At 46.7% G+C, this 15,250-nt stretch overlaps 1 protein-coding gene across 1 annotated transcript in view; it reads right to left on the bottom strand.

Annotated features, from left to right (window-relative positions):
• LOC137149439 (IgGFc-binding protein-like) overlaps nt 1-14,951 on the bottom strand; it is a 64,581-nt gene extending 49,630 nt beyond the window's left edge. The window contains exons 1-11 of the mRNA XM_067542956.1: nt 13,844-14,951; nt 13,309-13,649; nt 12,082-12,655; nt 9,803-10,401; nt 7,446-8,013; nt 6,158-6,747; nt 5,098-5,671; nt 4,631-4,830; nt 4,277-4,418; nt 3,315-3,646; nt 2,393-2,966 (exon numbers count right to left, since the gene is read on the bottom strand). Of these exons, the coding sequence (XP_067399057.1) occupies nt 2,393-2,966; nt 3,315-3,646; nt 4,277-4,418; nt 4,631-4,830; nt 5,098-5,671; nt 6,158-6,747; nt 7,446-8,013; nt 9,803-10,401; nt 12,082-12,655; nt 13,309-13,649; nt 13,844-14,951 (5,602 nt within the window). The remainder of the gene's footprint in view (nt 1-2,392; nt 2,967-3,314; nt 3,647-4,276; nt 4,419-4,630; nt 4,831-5,097; nt 5,672-6,157; nt 6,748-7,445; nt 8,014-9,802; nt 10,402-12,081; nt 12,656-13,308; nt 13,650-13,843) is intronic.
• Nucleotides 14,952-15,250: the final 299 nt, after the last annotated feature.

Here is a 15,250-nt window from a genome sequence, read left to right on the forward strand (position 1 = left end):
AACAACACAGGAAATGAACCAAAATATCCTCCTTAAAAGCAGCAAAAACCATAGACAGATTCTAATGTGCATTCAGCATCCGCTATATCACAGGCATGATATGGAAGCAGCCACATTAAGGCCACCTCTGGAGCATAGCAAGGGGAGCAATCCTGTAGGGGAAGGGAGTTTGCTAGCTGGGACAGCAGGAAGTGCCCTCTTCTTATAGAAAATCCAATGATATCTGCAAAGTTCACCCAGAAAAGTTAAGACCTCCCTGTTCAAGGTCTCATCTGGAAGCCCCATCCATACCATATGGCTTGGGACTCAGCACACATGCGGCAGAAGTGGAAAGGTTAAGTAGATCCTGCTGGGGTATGATCCTGTATTTTCAGGTTGTATTTCAGATGAGTCTCATCTTTCATCTCTTTCTGATCCAACCCTCTCTTCCATCCAATCCACCCATGAAACCCATCCCTGTGTTCTGTTCATCGGTTACGTCCCTCTTTAAAATATGTTGATGACCCCTTATTTTAAGTCACTCGTTTCCACAACCTCCTTACATTTACTGGTGGGAATAAAAACCTACATTGATGACAACAACAATATGGCAGCATAATTTGTATGTGAATGCGTTTCCAGAGATTGACCCAGACTACTTCACTTAAAGGAATGGGGTGCACAGGGAGAGAAGGAAGTGAGATTTTTTTTACTTTACATTGTAATAAAATTGTCAGTGCTCACCAGACCCCTTTTGTGACCTCTACTGAGGGCACGGGACTCACTGGTTGAGGAACACTGCTCGAAAGCATTCAATCCATCCATTAACCAAATCCATTTCTCTAAGCCATCCCTACGATCCAATAAATCATCAAATCCACTGCATCAAAGACTATTTGTCTATTTTTGATAATGATACAGCATCCATTACTGCAGTATGTGAGCATCACACTGGAAGCTTGTGTCAGCTGATTATCCACCACAACCCCCCCAAATCGTTTTGAAAGTCACTACATCCCAGAATAGAGTCCCCCCTGTAAGTATAACCTACATGTATTCCTAGATGTATATATTTAGTCATATTAATACATACTGGTTGCTTGCACCTAGTTTACCAAACAAACCAGATTGCTCTGAATAAGTAACCTGTCCTCTTCTTTATTTACCACTCCCCCAATTTTTGTCATCTGCACACTTTATCAGTGAGGATTTTCTGTTTTCTACCTTGTCATTGATGAAAATGTTATGCTGTATAGGGCCAAGAATCAATCACGGCAGGAACCCACTGGAAATACACTCACTCAGTGATGATTCCCTAACTATCCCGCAACCGTCTTGTCCCCGACATGTATGTAATAGTAGTGGATAAAAAAAACGTGAAGAAAACATTTTCCCATCGGACAATGGGGTTTTCTCAAAATTGAGATTGTCTTTGGGAAATATAAAGTGAAATGGCAGAGTCTTGGTGGTCCATCAAGGGGCAGGGAGGGACGATTGTGCCTCATGGTAGATGGTTGGGGAGCAAAGCCCATAGGAGAGAATGGATGCATGAGGGGTCTGATGTAGCCCATGTGGCTACTCGGGCAAGCACAGAGATTAATGTTGATGGGGAAAAATGTTTTCTTTCTGGACCACAATCTGAAATGTTTGATTTGGGAAGATCATAATAATTTGTTTCTAGCTAAACATTTCATTTTGATATTTTTTAATTTAAAGGTTTTCAGAACTTTTCAATCCATCAGAGCATCAATATTTTTACCTTTTGGGACAAAAGGACATGTTGAAACATCAGAATTTCCCATGGGATGGAAATTCTCTTTACCGATCAGTTAGTCTACCCCATGCCTCCATCTAATTCATGTGTGCATCCAAGAGTATCTACATCTGTCTAATCTATAACCTAATCCATTTAATTTATCTACCCATCTATCTGTCTAAGCATCTAACCTACCAATCTTTTCCACTAACCAATTTTATTTCCCTGTGCATCAAATCCATCTATCCATTCATTAAATCCATTTAATCTCCCAATCCATTTTATCTATTTATCTTCCATTGAATTTATTTAATATCCCTATCCATCTAATCTGTCATCCATGTAAATATTAAATATATATTTTATCTCCATATCCATGTAATCAATCCATCCTCCTAAGAATATATTGAGGGTTTCCCTTTCTCTAATCTAATCTGTGGAAGCCATGTGTCTATCCATTGTCAGTCTAGTTAGTCTACTACAGAGATTTCCCATGCACACATCCTGTTGGTGTCTAGGTGCTAAGGTGCAGTAGTGGAGACTGGTATTGGTTCCTGCTGCTCAGCCTAATCGCCATCACATCTAACAGTAGAGTAAGTAGGCTGGCTGGTCTTATTGCTGCTTATGTCAATAAAGAAACTAAACCACAGAGCTCACCACAGCCGGATGGTGTCCTCCAGTCATAGACGGTGATGCCCTGTTTTTTGCAGATGGCGGCGTAGGCCTCCAGCGCCTGGCACAGGATGTTCTTGGCTCCCCCGTTCAGACATACATCGTAGATGCAACTGTCAAAAATGTCCTCAGGACTCACTCTGGGGTGACACTCTCTGAAGGGCCCTTCCGATGCTTTGCTGATCAAACCGCAGTATTCGTCACCCCCGTAGGTCTTCTTCTTGCTCTCATCGCATGTTGGGCATTTCCCTTTGCAATCATCCCAGCAGAAGGGGTCCCGGTCTTTGACTTTCCAGCTCCTGGCCCAGTCTACAGTGGAGGAGACTCTGGTGCCGTTGGGTGACGTCATGTCATCTCCACGTATTTGGTTGAAGTTCCCACAAAGGCCACCCATGACACCATAATAGCTGCTAGGGAGGGTGATGATTAGCTTCCAATTCCAGTCATATGATACCCGGAGACCAAAGTCTGTCTCCAGGATAGCACTGAGACCACTCTGGTAGAGCTTGATTTTACCATCTTCAAGGGTCACCGGCAAACTGGTTGTCACATCATTGAGCTAGGGAAAGAAGGAAAAAAACCCACTGTTCTTTCTATTTCCATCTCAGCAATTACAAGAGTTGTAATCCTCTTGGATAATACAGGTCAGAAAGCACAAATTAAGCACTTCAGAGCTCACAAGTAAAATGTTCTTTGGCCAGGGCACCTAGCTGTAGAATGAATTTCCAGTGTAGTTCAGATAAATCAAGAATCTGACCCGTTTTAGGAAATGCTGGAAGACCCTCCCCTTGAAGAAAGCATTTCCATCATAACAACAATGATATTCACAGCATATATAAATAGGGAGATATTTTTAGTCCAAATGTAACCTCTCCAATCGTTTTTGCTTTTTGCTTTTTATACTCACTCTGATTTTCCCAACTTCCTTCTTGTGGATGGAGATGTTGTACCCGTAGACGTAGACGTTGGTCAGACGCATGTAGGAGACAGCCTGGTTGCCCCCCCTGTTGTCGTTCTTCTCATCGATAGTGAAGGGCACTAGGGTGGGGTCGCTCCCACAGTACTTGGCAATGGTGTAGGTGCAGGTGCCCTGGAAATTGAAGTTCAGGCCATCGAAGGTGTGATAGTGCGGGTCCCCCCAACCCCAGCAGGTTCCAGTGAAGTCAGGAACACACATCACACCATCCTTCTTGATATTGCACGTCTCCTTGGGCCGGCATTTCACAAATTTGCAGGGATCTAAAAGGAGAGAGATCCCAGCAGGCCATGAGGGCTAGATGCCAGGTGAGTTTGGCTCATCACAGGCCCAGTTATCCTCCAGAACCCACTGGCCCACCAAAGCCACTTGGAAGAGGGGCCAAACAGAGAGGAGTCAATGGAAGGTGAGAAATCAAGTTCATATGTCCCCACTCAGTGGTTAATGGGGAAGAAATTCCCTTGACTTCCATAGAAGCTCTGCCTGACTAGGGATTAAGTAAATATGCAGAGTAAGGACCTCAACATTTGACCTCAGTGGCAGGCACAGAAGATACTTTTCTTTACCTCCTGACAGTCAATTTGCTGGTCCAAAGCTGGGGATAGAATCAATAACTTAATTTGAAATGTCCAGCCTCTAAGCCCTCCACCTCCAACCTAGATAACCTGCTATATAACCTACCCTCTCCCTTTCCAGAGCTGCGAAGAGAACCCAGGAATCCTGGCTCCCAACTCCGCTGCTCTAACCACTAGACCCCATTCTTCTGCTAAATTTAAGGATGGAAATTCTACTCTGTACCAGATCCTCAGCTTTTGTGACTCCATTGAGTCTATTCTAATGGCACTCCAGCTCTAAGATCACATCTCTTGTTTTACTCTTGCACTCCCCTTCACCTTTGTTGATGCATTGCATGACTCCATCTCTGATCTGACAAGTTTCATCACTGGCGCAGCTATGGGCTTCACAGGTCACCCCTTGGGCAGGAATGCAGGTGCAGTTTTGCTGGCACTTGTTCGTCAGAACCGTCTCATTAGGCTGTTTGAAAAAAGGAAAAGAGTATAATGTAACCAGGGCAAATGTAGATTTTCAGTGAGGAAATGTCCTGTTACATAGCGGCCATACCTGGGACTAGAACTCAGCATCTTATCTCCCAGCCCGCACCCGTTCCACTCTGCTAGACCCCACTGCCCTCCCAGAACTGGCAAAGGAAACAGATAAGAGATAAAGACCACAGCAGAGGGAGGTACCTTGTAATATATCCCCTTCTTGAAGCACCCACAGCTCTGCTGAGCCACGCAGCCCTGGCCATCGAAGAGGAAGCCATCGTCGCACTGGCACCCTTCGGCACAGGTGTCTGGGCACTTCCTGGCATCAGTGATCCCAGCACAGGTGCTGGTGCAGAGGTTGGCGCAAGGCTCATAGTGACTGTTGGCTGGGCAGCTTAGAGCTAAAACAGAGAGAGATGCAATTGATGGCTGGAGAGATCTCACACCACAGCCTGGAGGGACAGACGGGAAGGAGAGGAGATCCTGACAGCGAGGAGGGGACCAGATCAGCTTTATGTCGGAACATGAAGTTGTTGGTTCCCCCGCAAAGGAGTCTCAGAAGAAGCCCAGAGGCCTGGAATGAGATACCTAGAATTGCTGTCCCCACCCCTCAGAGGCAGGGGTGCGAGTGGGACAGGCCCGTGCGACACTAGCATCACAGCACTTACGGCAGAAGGAAGCGCTCCTCCAGGGCTGGATGGGAGCCCCAGCCTCCTGGCAGGCTGTCACGTAGCTGTGGACGCTCTGGCACAGGACCTGGGAGTCCCCTTTGCCTAGGCACACATCATACAGGCAGTTGCTGAAATACACGCTGGGGCTGACTGTGTCATGGCAGGCGGCGAAGGGACCGTCAGGAGCTGTGAGCAGCCCACAGTAGTTACGCTGTTTGAAGAAGTCTTTCTTCTTTTCCTCACAGACTGGACAGCTGTTCCCAGTGCATCCGTCCTCACAGGCCACCCCCGGGATCTGGACTTTCCAAGCGGAACCAAATGCTGCCATGTTAGAGGCCGCCCTGCCATCTGGGAGAAGGAACTCATCGTCTCGGCGCCCATTGTAGTTCCCGCACAGGCCACACATCTGGCCCTGGTAATTCTCTGGGACAGTGACTCTGGCGCTGTAAATCAGGTCGTAGATCACGGTGAGGCCGAAGTCAGTTTGCACCAGGATGTTCACGCCGTGCTGATAAGCTTGGAGCTGACCATCTGCCATGACCACAGGGAGGTTGTGGGACACCCCATTCACCTAGGAAAGACAGAGCATTTCCTGTGAGCAGGGGTGCGCTATGGGCAAAATATTGGGTCTCAGTGACACCTGGGTAAACCTGTAGTGACTCCACTGAACTCAATTAATTTAGGGCCAGATTCTGATCTCACTTACCCAAGGTAAATCCAGAGTCAACTCTTTCAGTGCAATAGGATCTGGGACTGATTCCAGTCTCAGTTCTCTGGGATTAAACTGCAATCATCCACTGAGCTCACTGAGGTTAAGGCTGCATTCTGATCTCACTTGTAACAGTGAAAATCCAGAGGGACTCTGCTTTCTTCAGGAGACTGCCTCTGGATTGGCACTGGCGTCAGTGAAGTGAGGACGAGATCCTGTGTGTTTGACCCCTCCTGCCTGCAGACTACTGACTGACCCATGAGACAAGAGTCCCTTCCATTGCCACATCAGTGGGGTCGCACCCATGGCAGGGTTCAGCCCCACTGGATCACCTTCAGCAGGACTTACCATGACGAGTCCCTTCTTGTTCTGCAGCAGGGTGAGCGTCAGCCCGTACACCTCCACGGACACCATCTTGGTAACAGACACCTTTCTGTTGCCCCAGGGCACATTCTCCACCTTCACGGAGAAGGACGTCAGGTTCCCAGTGTCAGTGCAGGTCTTGGTCAGGATGTAGGTGCAGGTGCCTTGGAAATCGAAGGCGACCCCATCGAAGGAGAGGTAGTGGGGGTCTCCTGCAGCAGAACATGTTGCAGATCCAACAGGGTGGCATTTCCGGATGCCATCCACCAGCTTGCATTCCTTATTCGGGCCACAGGACAACTCCTTACATGACACGTCTCCGCTGGCCTGGCACACACACTGCTCCTGGCATGTTGGCTGGAAGGTCTCCCCAGCCTTATAATAGAGTCCCTGGTAGATGCATCCACACTGGGATATAGGGACACACTCCTCGCTGCTGAGCACGTAGCCTTCGTCACACGCACAGCCCTCTTGGCATTGGGCTGAGCACTGAACTGGTGCATAGAGGCTAGTGCAGGTTGACTGGCAGCCCCAGATACAGACCTCATAGTGGCTGTTTTGGGCACAGGAGGGACCTGCCATTAAAACAACAAGACGTTAGCATTCCAGAAAAGAAAACTAGATAGATGCTGAAAAGTGTAACAAGGGAAGGGTTGGAGAAGGGTCTGTTGGGTTCAGTATGGGCAGCTGCCGGGCAAGCTTCCTTCATACTTTGCCTTACCAATGTATCGCTGCAGGACCACTTGTGAGAGGAGAGATCAGTCTCCATGGCCCATTCAACTTTTGACCTCTTCTGAGACCAGCAACTCATGGGTATTTAGTTCCACTGTGATCTCTGTGACAAGTCACTTCTCCATGAGACCCACACACTCATGAAATACAGTCCCCGTATCCCATTCCCTGAACAACCCATATTGAGTCAACTTCACACCCCCAAGACACAGTGTAGATTGGAATTCAAACCCTCTAGGGGATGGGCCCTGTATTCCAGTTCCATGCCCCGATCCAACTAGTTGCCCAGTCTTGCAGCCAGATCAGAGTTGGTGCCTTCCACAGGGGAAAAGTTTCATATCCTCTCCGCTGCCGACACTGAGGCAGCTGTTTCCCCCACCCTGGGCTCTGATTGGAGCCCGTGCCCCCTAGGGGACAAACAGCTCAGATCCCCTTCCCCAACCACCAACCACTTGTCTTTCACTTGAGCAAAAACCAAGATTTCTCTCCCTCATGCATTAACTTTCATCCCACAAAATGATCCCAAGCTGCTTCCACTTACTGCAGAAGTTGTTGGTTCTCCAGGCATTTATAATCACCCCAGCGGCCTGGCAGGCTGCAGCATAGCTACTGATAAGCTGGCATATCACAGCTTGTTGGCCTTTGAAGAAGCAATAGTCATACACACAGTCTTGGAAGTAGCCCTCAGGGTCGACTTTGCTGTGACACTCTCGGAAGGGGCCGCTCTTGTCTAGGAGAAGCCCACACTCCTCAGTCATTCCTCTTTGACGTCTCTCAACATCTGCTAGATCTGAGCACTTGTCCTTGCCAACCTCCACGCAGCCTGGGATGTCCTTCACCTTCCAGCTCTGCCCAAAGGTTGTTGGGTTCGGGGCCAATGTGCCGCCCCTCATGGTCAAATCATCTGTCTTGTCCCCATTGAAGTTCCCACAGAGACCACACAAAGTTTCAGCGTAGGTGCTTGGCGCAGTAACCGTGATCCGGCTCTGCCAGTCAAAGGTGACGGTGAGACCGAAGTCAGCCTGGATTGCTGCTTCCTGCCCCCTCCGGTATATGGAGATCTTGCTGTCATCAGTGCTATATGGTAGGTTGAGCAGCACGTCATTCACCTGTTAGCAATGGCCAAGGGATCAGTGAGGATGGTCCGACACTGAGTGAGCAACTTGGAACCTGCAGAATCGTACCCCTCTAAAGAACTTTACAGGTACCAACAAAACAAAACCCATGTGGTGAATTTTGAATTCATTTTCATTCTCTTCATTTCAGATTTTCCTTTTTAAATTTTTTTTTTTAAACTATAATGTTTCAATTTTCCATTTGCAGCATAAGTAGTTTTTGAAAATGGAATTTTATTGATTCCAAAACCGAAAACTTTCAGTTTGGGAAAGTGTTTGGCTTACAAAAAAGTCCCACTGTTTTGTCATCAGTGTGACTGATTAAAATTGTCAGTGCAAACCTCCTACCAATGGAACCCCACGAACAACGACTGATGAGGATTCTCCATCATAATGATTTTCCAACAGAAAATAGTTTCTGAACATTTAAAATTTACTAACAGAAAATTTTGATTTTGCTGAAAATTTTCTATTTTCCAGAAAGGAAAATCAAAATGAAATTTTCCTTTGGGTCTGTTCAACCTGAACTGCAATATTTTATTTTGAATTAGTTAAAAAGAAATTAAACTTATTTTCCCTATGGCACATTGCCTTATGGGAGTTGTAGTTCCAGTCCCCATTAGCGCCTATGGGCTGGACTCCATGGAGCACTACAGCTGCCTATAATAAATTTCCATTGCTTGGAGTATCATAGGTACATGACTCTGGTTGTTTTATGGGAGATATAGTCCCCCAGGAGAAAATGGTTTCAGGAACTACAGCTCCTATCAAGCAATAGGGAAATAAAATTTAATGCTGAAATGTGGTTCAACCAGATGAAACAAAACATTTGTTTCAGTATTTTGACATCTTGAAATGCTTCACTCACTTGAATATATTAAAAAGTAATATTCTGACATTTCAACTTTTTGTCCCGTTTTGGTATGGAAACAAATTTGGAAATGTCTAATCTTCCTGAGGCACACATTTTCACATTTCACTCAGCTCTGGTTGCCGTGCAGGCATGCTTGGAGAAGGGCATATTTGTATAGCAGCAATGCTGGAAGTGAGCTTGGCTCATTCTCTACATGAAATTGCATCTGAGTGGGGGAACTGAGAGACAGGCCAATTTGTGGATGTGTGCACCTCCAAGAAATGCTGGATGAAGTGCTAGATAGGACCAAATTAAAGCTGGATGAACAATGGGTTTTTCAGGGTGCTGGCAATTGTGTGTGTGTGTGTGTGTGTGTGTGTACACTGAGGGAAACTAAACTTTTCATTTGACCCAAAACAAAAAGTTTTGGTTTAATTTTGAGTATTTTTTGTGTTTTTAAAAGAAAATTAAAGGAAATTTTGAAATTAAAGGTTGTTTGAAACTGAAATGTTTTGATTAAAAAATGTCAAAACAGAACACTGGATTTTTTTGGATTTTTTTTTTTAGGGTTTCTTTTCAATTGAAGCAATTTGATTAGACCGACACAAATTTGCAAAATGTTTAGGTGTCGCCAAACCTGCATTTTTTAGCAAAAAGTGGTATTTTTCTATGGAAACTGTCAGCCAGCGCAAGTGTAAATATACATCAGTATTTTCAGTATATTGTGAGAGTTGCCTAAGTGTGTCAGAAATGTGGGTGAGTTAAACACTTAGTCACAATGACCTGGAGAAAAGAAAAGGTAAAATGAGCAAACTCAGAAAAGAAAAAAAGAATAACTGCTGAAAAAGAAAGAAAGAAAGACTGAACATTGCAAAGGAAGATAGGTCTGATGACTGACCAGGGAAGGGAAGAAAGGTTTGATAAACTCACCATGACTCTGCCGGGGTTTTTCCTGCTGATCACAATGTCGACCTCATAGACTTTGACCTGTACAACGTTGGTGAAGGACACAACTTGGCTGCCCCGATGGTCATTCTGAACAAGGACCTGGAAATCCATCAGACCCTGGCTGTTGTTGCACAGCCCAGCCAACTGATACAGGCAGGTGCCCTGAAAGTCAAACTTCTTCCCATCAAAGCTGATGTAGTGAGGATCCCCTGAAGCTGAGCAGGTTCCATAGCTGATGGGGTAGCAGTTCTGGATGCCATTCTCCACCCGGCACTGCTCACCTGTCCTGCACTCAATGGCATGGCAGCTCACTTGCCTGGTTTGCGGGTCACAGAGGCAATGCCTTGTGCAGGTATTGTCTCCCCAAAACTGCTCTCCGAGGGCATACAGATGCCCCTCAAACTTGCACCCGCAGCCAGCTTTGGGGATGCATTTTCCAGCATCCAGCACAAACCCCTCATTGCACTGGCAGGTCTCCACGCAGGGTGAGGAGCAGTTGTTAGGGGCCGCTTGGTCATTGCAGGTGACAGGACACGCGGAGCCGCAAGCCTTATACTGGCTATTCTCTGGGCAGGACAAAGCTGTCAAAAGAACAGGACATAGAAGTCACTGGGAATAATGCTCCCCTATAACATTAAATAGTTTGGCACAGGTCTGAGACAGCCCAGCTGGAAGTTATGCATCAGAACCACCCCTAATGATGCTCCTGAACCTATGGTGAGCTCTGACCCATAGAACTTAGATGTCACAGCCCCCATCACCTTCAGTCCATGGCTTTGTCCAGTCTAGCTTTAAATGACTGAAGCAATGGGGCTCCCACCCGTCCACTGAAGAAGATAATTCTGTAGGCTGATAGACCTCACCATTAAGACAGTTTTTCCTGATATATTTCCACTCCTTGTCCCATTACTATTAGCTATACTCGCTGGGACCACCGTGAACATTTTCCCTACCCACTTCCTCACCCGTCAGATCTTTTTAGATAGTTATTTCTTCCACCTCTTATGCCTAGTCTGCACAAGAGAGTGTAGGCTAGTATAGCTCTACCAGCAAACTCCCCTAGAAGAGAGCAAACGAGTTCTTACGCTGATATAGCTCATACCATTTCCCTAAATGAAATAAGCTATAATGGCAAAAACGACTTTGCTGTGTCCTGTATCCATCTGTGGTCACCTCTGTTCAAGAAAGATTTGTTCAGACTGGGGTAGGTGCAGAGACGGTCTAGTAGGATGATCAGGGGAATGGAGAGCCTATTTTAAGAGAGTAAACTAAAAGAGCTTGGCTTATTTAACCTAACAGAGGAGGGGATCTCGTTGCTGTCCATGAACACATCCAGGGGAATACCAGGGAGGGAGAAGAGGTATTTAAATTAAAGGACAACATTGGCTCAAGAGCAAATGAGACTAAACTGGCCATTAGTCAGTTTTGACTTAAACTAGAAGGTTTCTAGCCATCAGAGCAGAGTGAGGTTCTGGAACAAGTTTGCAATAGGAGCAGTTGAGGAAAGAACCTAACTAATTTGAAGATGGAGCTTGATAAAATTCTGCATGGGATTGTAGGATGGGGTGGCTGCAACAGGAAGGACTGGATGCGATGACCCAGGAGATCCCTTCCAGTCGTATGTTTGGTGGTATAAATGTGTCCACATCAGGGTTCTTTTGCTGATATAGAAATGTCACATAGAATCACACTTCTAACTGCCATTATTATACTGGCAAAAGTTTCTGACATATAGCTGGCCTGAGTCAGCAGTTAGCCAAGGTATGCACAGGCAAACTTCTGACTGTTTCCTTCTTATTCAGTCCCCCTGTTTCTTCAATGATTTGTGCTGGCTATTTTTCAAATTCCCCAAACTGCCAAGGTTGAGGCCAGAACCTCTGCTGAAGTCAAAGAATTCGTGCCAATTTCCACAGGGAAGGAACTGACACCTTATTGTTGGTTTATGGATTCCTAAGAAATAGCACAAGTATTGAGAGAAGACAGATCTATTCAAAAGAAGCCAATTGGAGACCACTGAGGTGTGCTACGGAGAAATCAATTCTCACTGTGTTGTTCCAAAGTCACCTAAACATCTATCTGTGCAGTCCTACCACATCCCTGATATCTCAGTGCCTCCATGATAGTTTCACTCAGTTCTACAAATCTCTTTAGATTTCTTAGGGACGTGTTCCCGTTTGTCCAGTGACGTCAGACTTTGCTATTAAAAACTGCTGCCTTTAGCTCATGACCCAGCATCTCTTTGTCACCCTGGATATACTCACAGCACCCTGTGGGTGTCCTCCAGTCGGAGATGGTCACGCCTTCTCTTTGGCAGGCGTTGGCGTAGCTTGTTAGTGCCGAGCACAGCATCTCCTTGAGGCCATTGTTCATGCACAGGTCATAGACGCAGTTGTCCAGGTAGATTTTGGGGTTGATTATAGAGTGGCACTGTCTGAAGGGGCCGCTTTCCCCTTTGGTGATCCAGCCACAGAAGGGCTCAGCCTTGAATCTACCGACCAGTTCTGGAGAGCAGCTCTTGCACTCCCCGTGGCAGTCATCCCAGCAGAACCTGTCACCGTCCTCCACCTTCCAGCTCTTTCCGAATTCCACAGGGTTGGCAGCCAGCGCCCCGGCAGGAGTGGTGAAGTCGTCCATGGGATTCCCGTTGTAGTTGCCGCAGATGCCACACACACTCTCCGAGAAGCTGCTGGAGATCTTCACCACTAGATAGCTGTTCCAGTCGTAGGAGACCCTCAGGGAGAAGTCAGTCTCGATGACCACAGAGCGCCCACTCTGATACACCCTCAGCTTCCCCTCCAGCAGAGAGATGGGGAGCCGGGAGCGCTGGGCATTCACCTGGAAAGGGAACCACAAGAAAAGGAATCAGTCATTGTTTTGTGTGCATTACCCCAAAGAATCTGGCATAATGAGGGACTTACTGGCCCTGCACTAAGGCTGCTATGTGCCACCGCAGTACAAATAATAAATAATGATAACAGGTTGCGATTTAGCCACGCAACTCCCATTAATTGCAATGTAGCTGCATACTCAAGTCGGCCACAGATTTTTCTATACACAGCTACCATGTAGCTTGATACGGTGCTGAAAACAAAGCTGAAGACAGAGGTAGGAGGTTGCATGAGCTGGGATAGTGGAGCTGTGTATATGTGGGGACTGGAGGTAGCCCAGGGCTGGGAGTGTGGGAGGACACTGGATCTGGATTGTTGGTCTCCAGTAGAGCTGTGTGTGATGAGAGCCCAGGACTGCGATAGCAAGGGGCTGAGAGTCAGGATTAAGAGGCACTGTCAGAGCTCAGAGAAGAGAGAGGAGCCAAGGGCTCAAAGAGCAGGGAAGCTGTTGTTCATATCTGAAGTACGAGTGTGAATCTCTGTAGTAAAACTTACCAGCAGCTACTTCTAGCAAATGTGATTATGTTAGAATCATCAAATTTACCCTTAAAACATAAGCAGAAAACAAACTGTCATTATTTATTCACATTGCTTTCTTACCCGCACGAACCCAGTCTCGTATCTGACCACTGAGATGGTGACATTATAGACTTCAACTGTCACGTAACCAACATAGGAAACACGTGTGTTGCCCCTGTTGGCGTTCTTGGCCTTGACAGTGAATGACGGGAGTGTTGAGTCTGAGCCACACGTCTCGGTGATGGTGTAGGTGCAAGTGCCCATGAAGTCAAAATTCCGTCCATCAAAGGTGCGATAATGTGGGTCTCCCTGAGCCCAGCAGGTGGATTCCGACTTAGCCACACACACCGGGCGACCATCTACAATCTGACATGTCTCTTTCTTCCTGCATTGAACCGTGCTGCAGGAGGGGCTCAGTTTACCTAGAAAAATTCAACCAGCCAATTATACAAGAACTCGCTTATGCCATGTACGTAGGCATTGAAATGATCTGTTTGTTTGCAGTGCATTTTTCAGGCACTGAGTTTCTTTGTGCAGGCAGAGGGGGTCATGAGACAAAGCTGGAACTCAGGCTGTGTGGGGAACTGGATCTTATTTATATAAAAAAATGACTTACTGTGTGCACAAATGCCTGATGAGCCATATGCACCGTCCTGGTTCCCTCCAAAGCTCAGCAGACCGAAGGGGGAGCTCGAGTGCTCTATGGAATGGGCAGTAGTCCCTGTGCCAAAGCTGTACTGTCCCCAAGAATACTCTGTGCCGGGGATCTGCATCCACTGGACATTTCCTATGGCTCTCTGATCAGAGGTGATCCTGCTGGACTCTGAGCTCTTGACTATGATCAGCGCATGGTTCTCAAACTCATTCAGCCCATCAATGTGGTAGGACTGGCAGTAGTTCGTTATAGGTGGGACGTTGATGAAGAATGGGTCATATGTGGATTTCCCATTTTTAGCACCAGTGAAGAAGAGAAGAACCTGAATGCCAGCACTAGCGGAGATGTAAAGTGGCTGAGAGACTCGAACTTCAAACTTGACAACCTTCCCAGCCAATATGTTGCGGTCAGCTCGTGTGGACCCTGACTGATATTTGATCCGAGTGTTCTGGGAGGTGACGATGTACGCAGTGTCAAACAAGGTCTGGAAGGACAGAGGAGGGACAATGTATGTGCTGCCCCAGCTGGAAACGGGCAGGAGCTGTTCAACAGCGTGATCACAAGCGGTGTTTTTTACAGCACAGCTGTGCCCAGTCAAGACGGCCACATGTTCTCGAGACTCAATCTTGGTACCAGATAAATCATGTAAGCTTTGCAGTTGCAAGGCTTGGTAAGGTGCGAGGGTAACAGTGAGTTTGCTCCCAGCAGTATAGAACCATCCTTTGAACAGTACAGTCCCTTTCAGGTAAATATCAACTGTAGTGGGAGCCTGCCCTGCTATGACAGCAAACTCTTTGTAGCCGCTTGAATGTGTACCAGGCGGAGTTACAACATAATATACGGTACCCAGCTTCTCAATGGGGTGCACTACAGTGGTAGCGATGGTATTGGGCTTTGAGTTAACAGACAGTACAGAGATGTCTTTGTCAGCCCGAATCAGGATGGTGCTATCAAACGTTCGGTTCCCAAACATCTCTACAGAGGCTGGGATCTGCACTGTCACCGTCTGTCCTTCCCCGACAGGAGTCACTCTTTGGAACGTACCCTTGTTAACTGTCACAGTAACCATAGTGGAGGCATGGTAACCAGTGATGAACAACTTGCAATCTGCACTGATAGTTTGGACATGGTTTTGCATGAAGACCGTAATGAATTCTTTCCCACGGAAATTCGCTCTACAAAGACCTGAAAGTAAAAGATTGTAGGTTAAGAAAGAGAGTCAGCAACCCCACAGAAAATCACAGCTGGAAATATAATTCCATATCCCAACTTCAAGATTCACTGCTCTAAGCAAGAGATGCTAGTCACCTACCAGAGGTGGGAATAGAACACTGGCATCCTGACTCCTAGCTCCTCTTGGTTCAATTT

This window comes from Emydura macquarii, unplaced genomic scaffold, assembly GCF_026122565.2.
Source record: "Emydura macquarii macquarii isolate MOO-44397 ecotype Brisbane River unplaced genomic scaffold, CSIRO-AGI_Emac_v2 contig_746, whole genome shotgun sequence".
In the NCBI taxonomy this organism is placed as follows: Eukaryota; Metazoa; Chordata; order Testudines; family Chelidae; genus Emydura; species Emydura macquarii.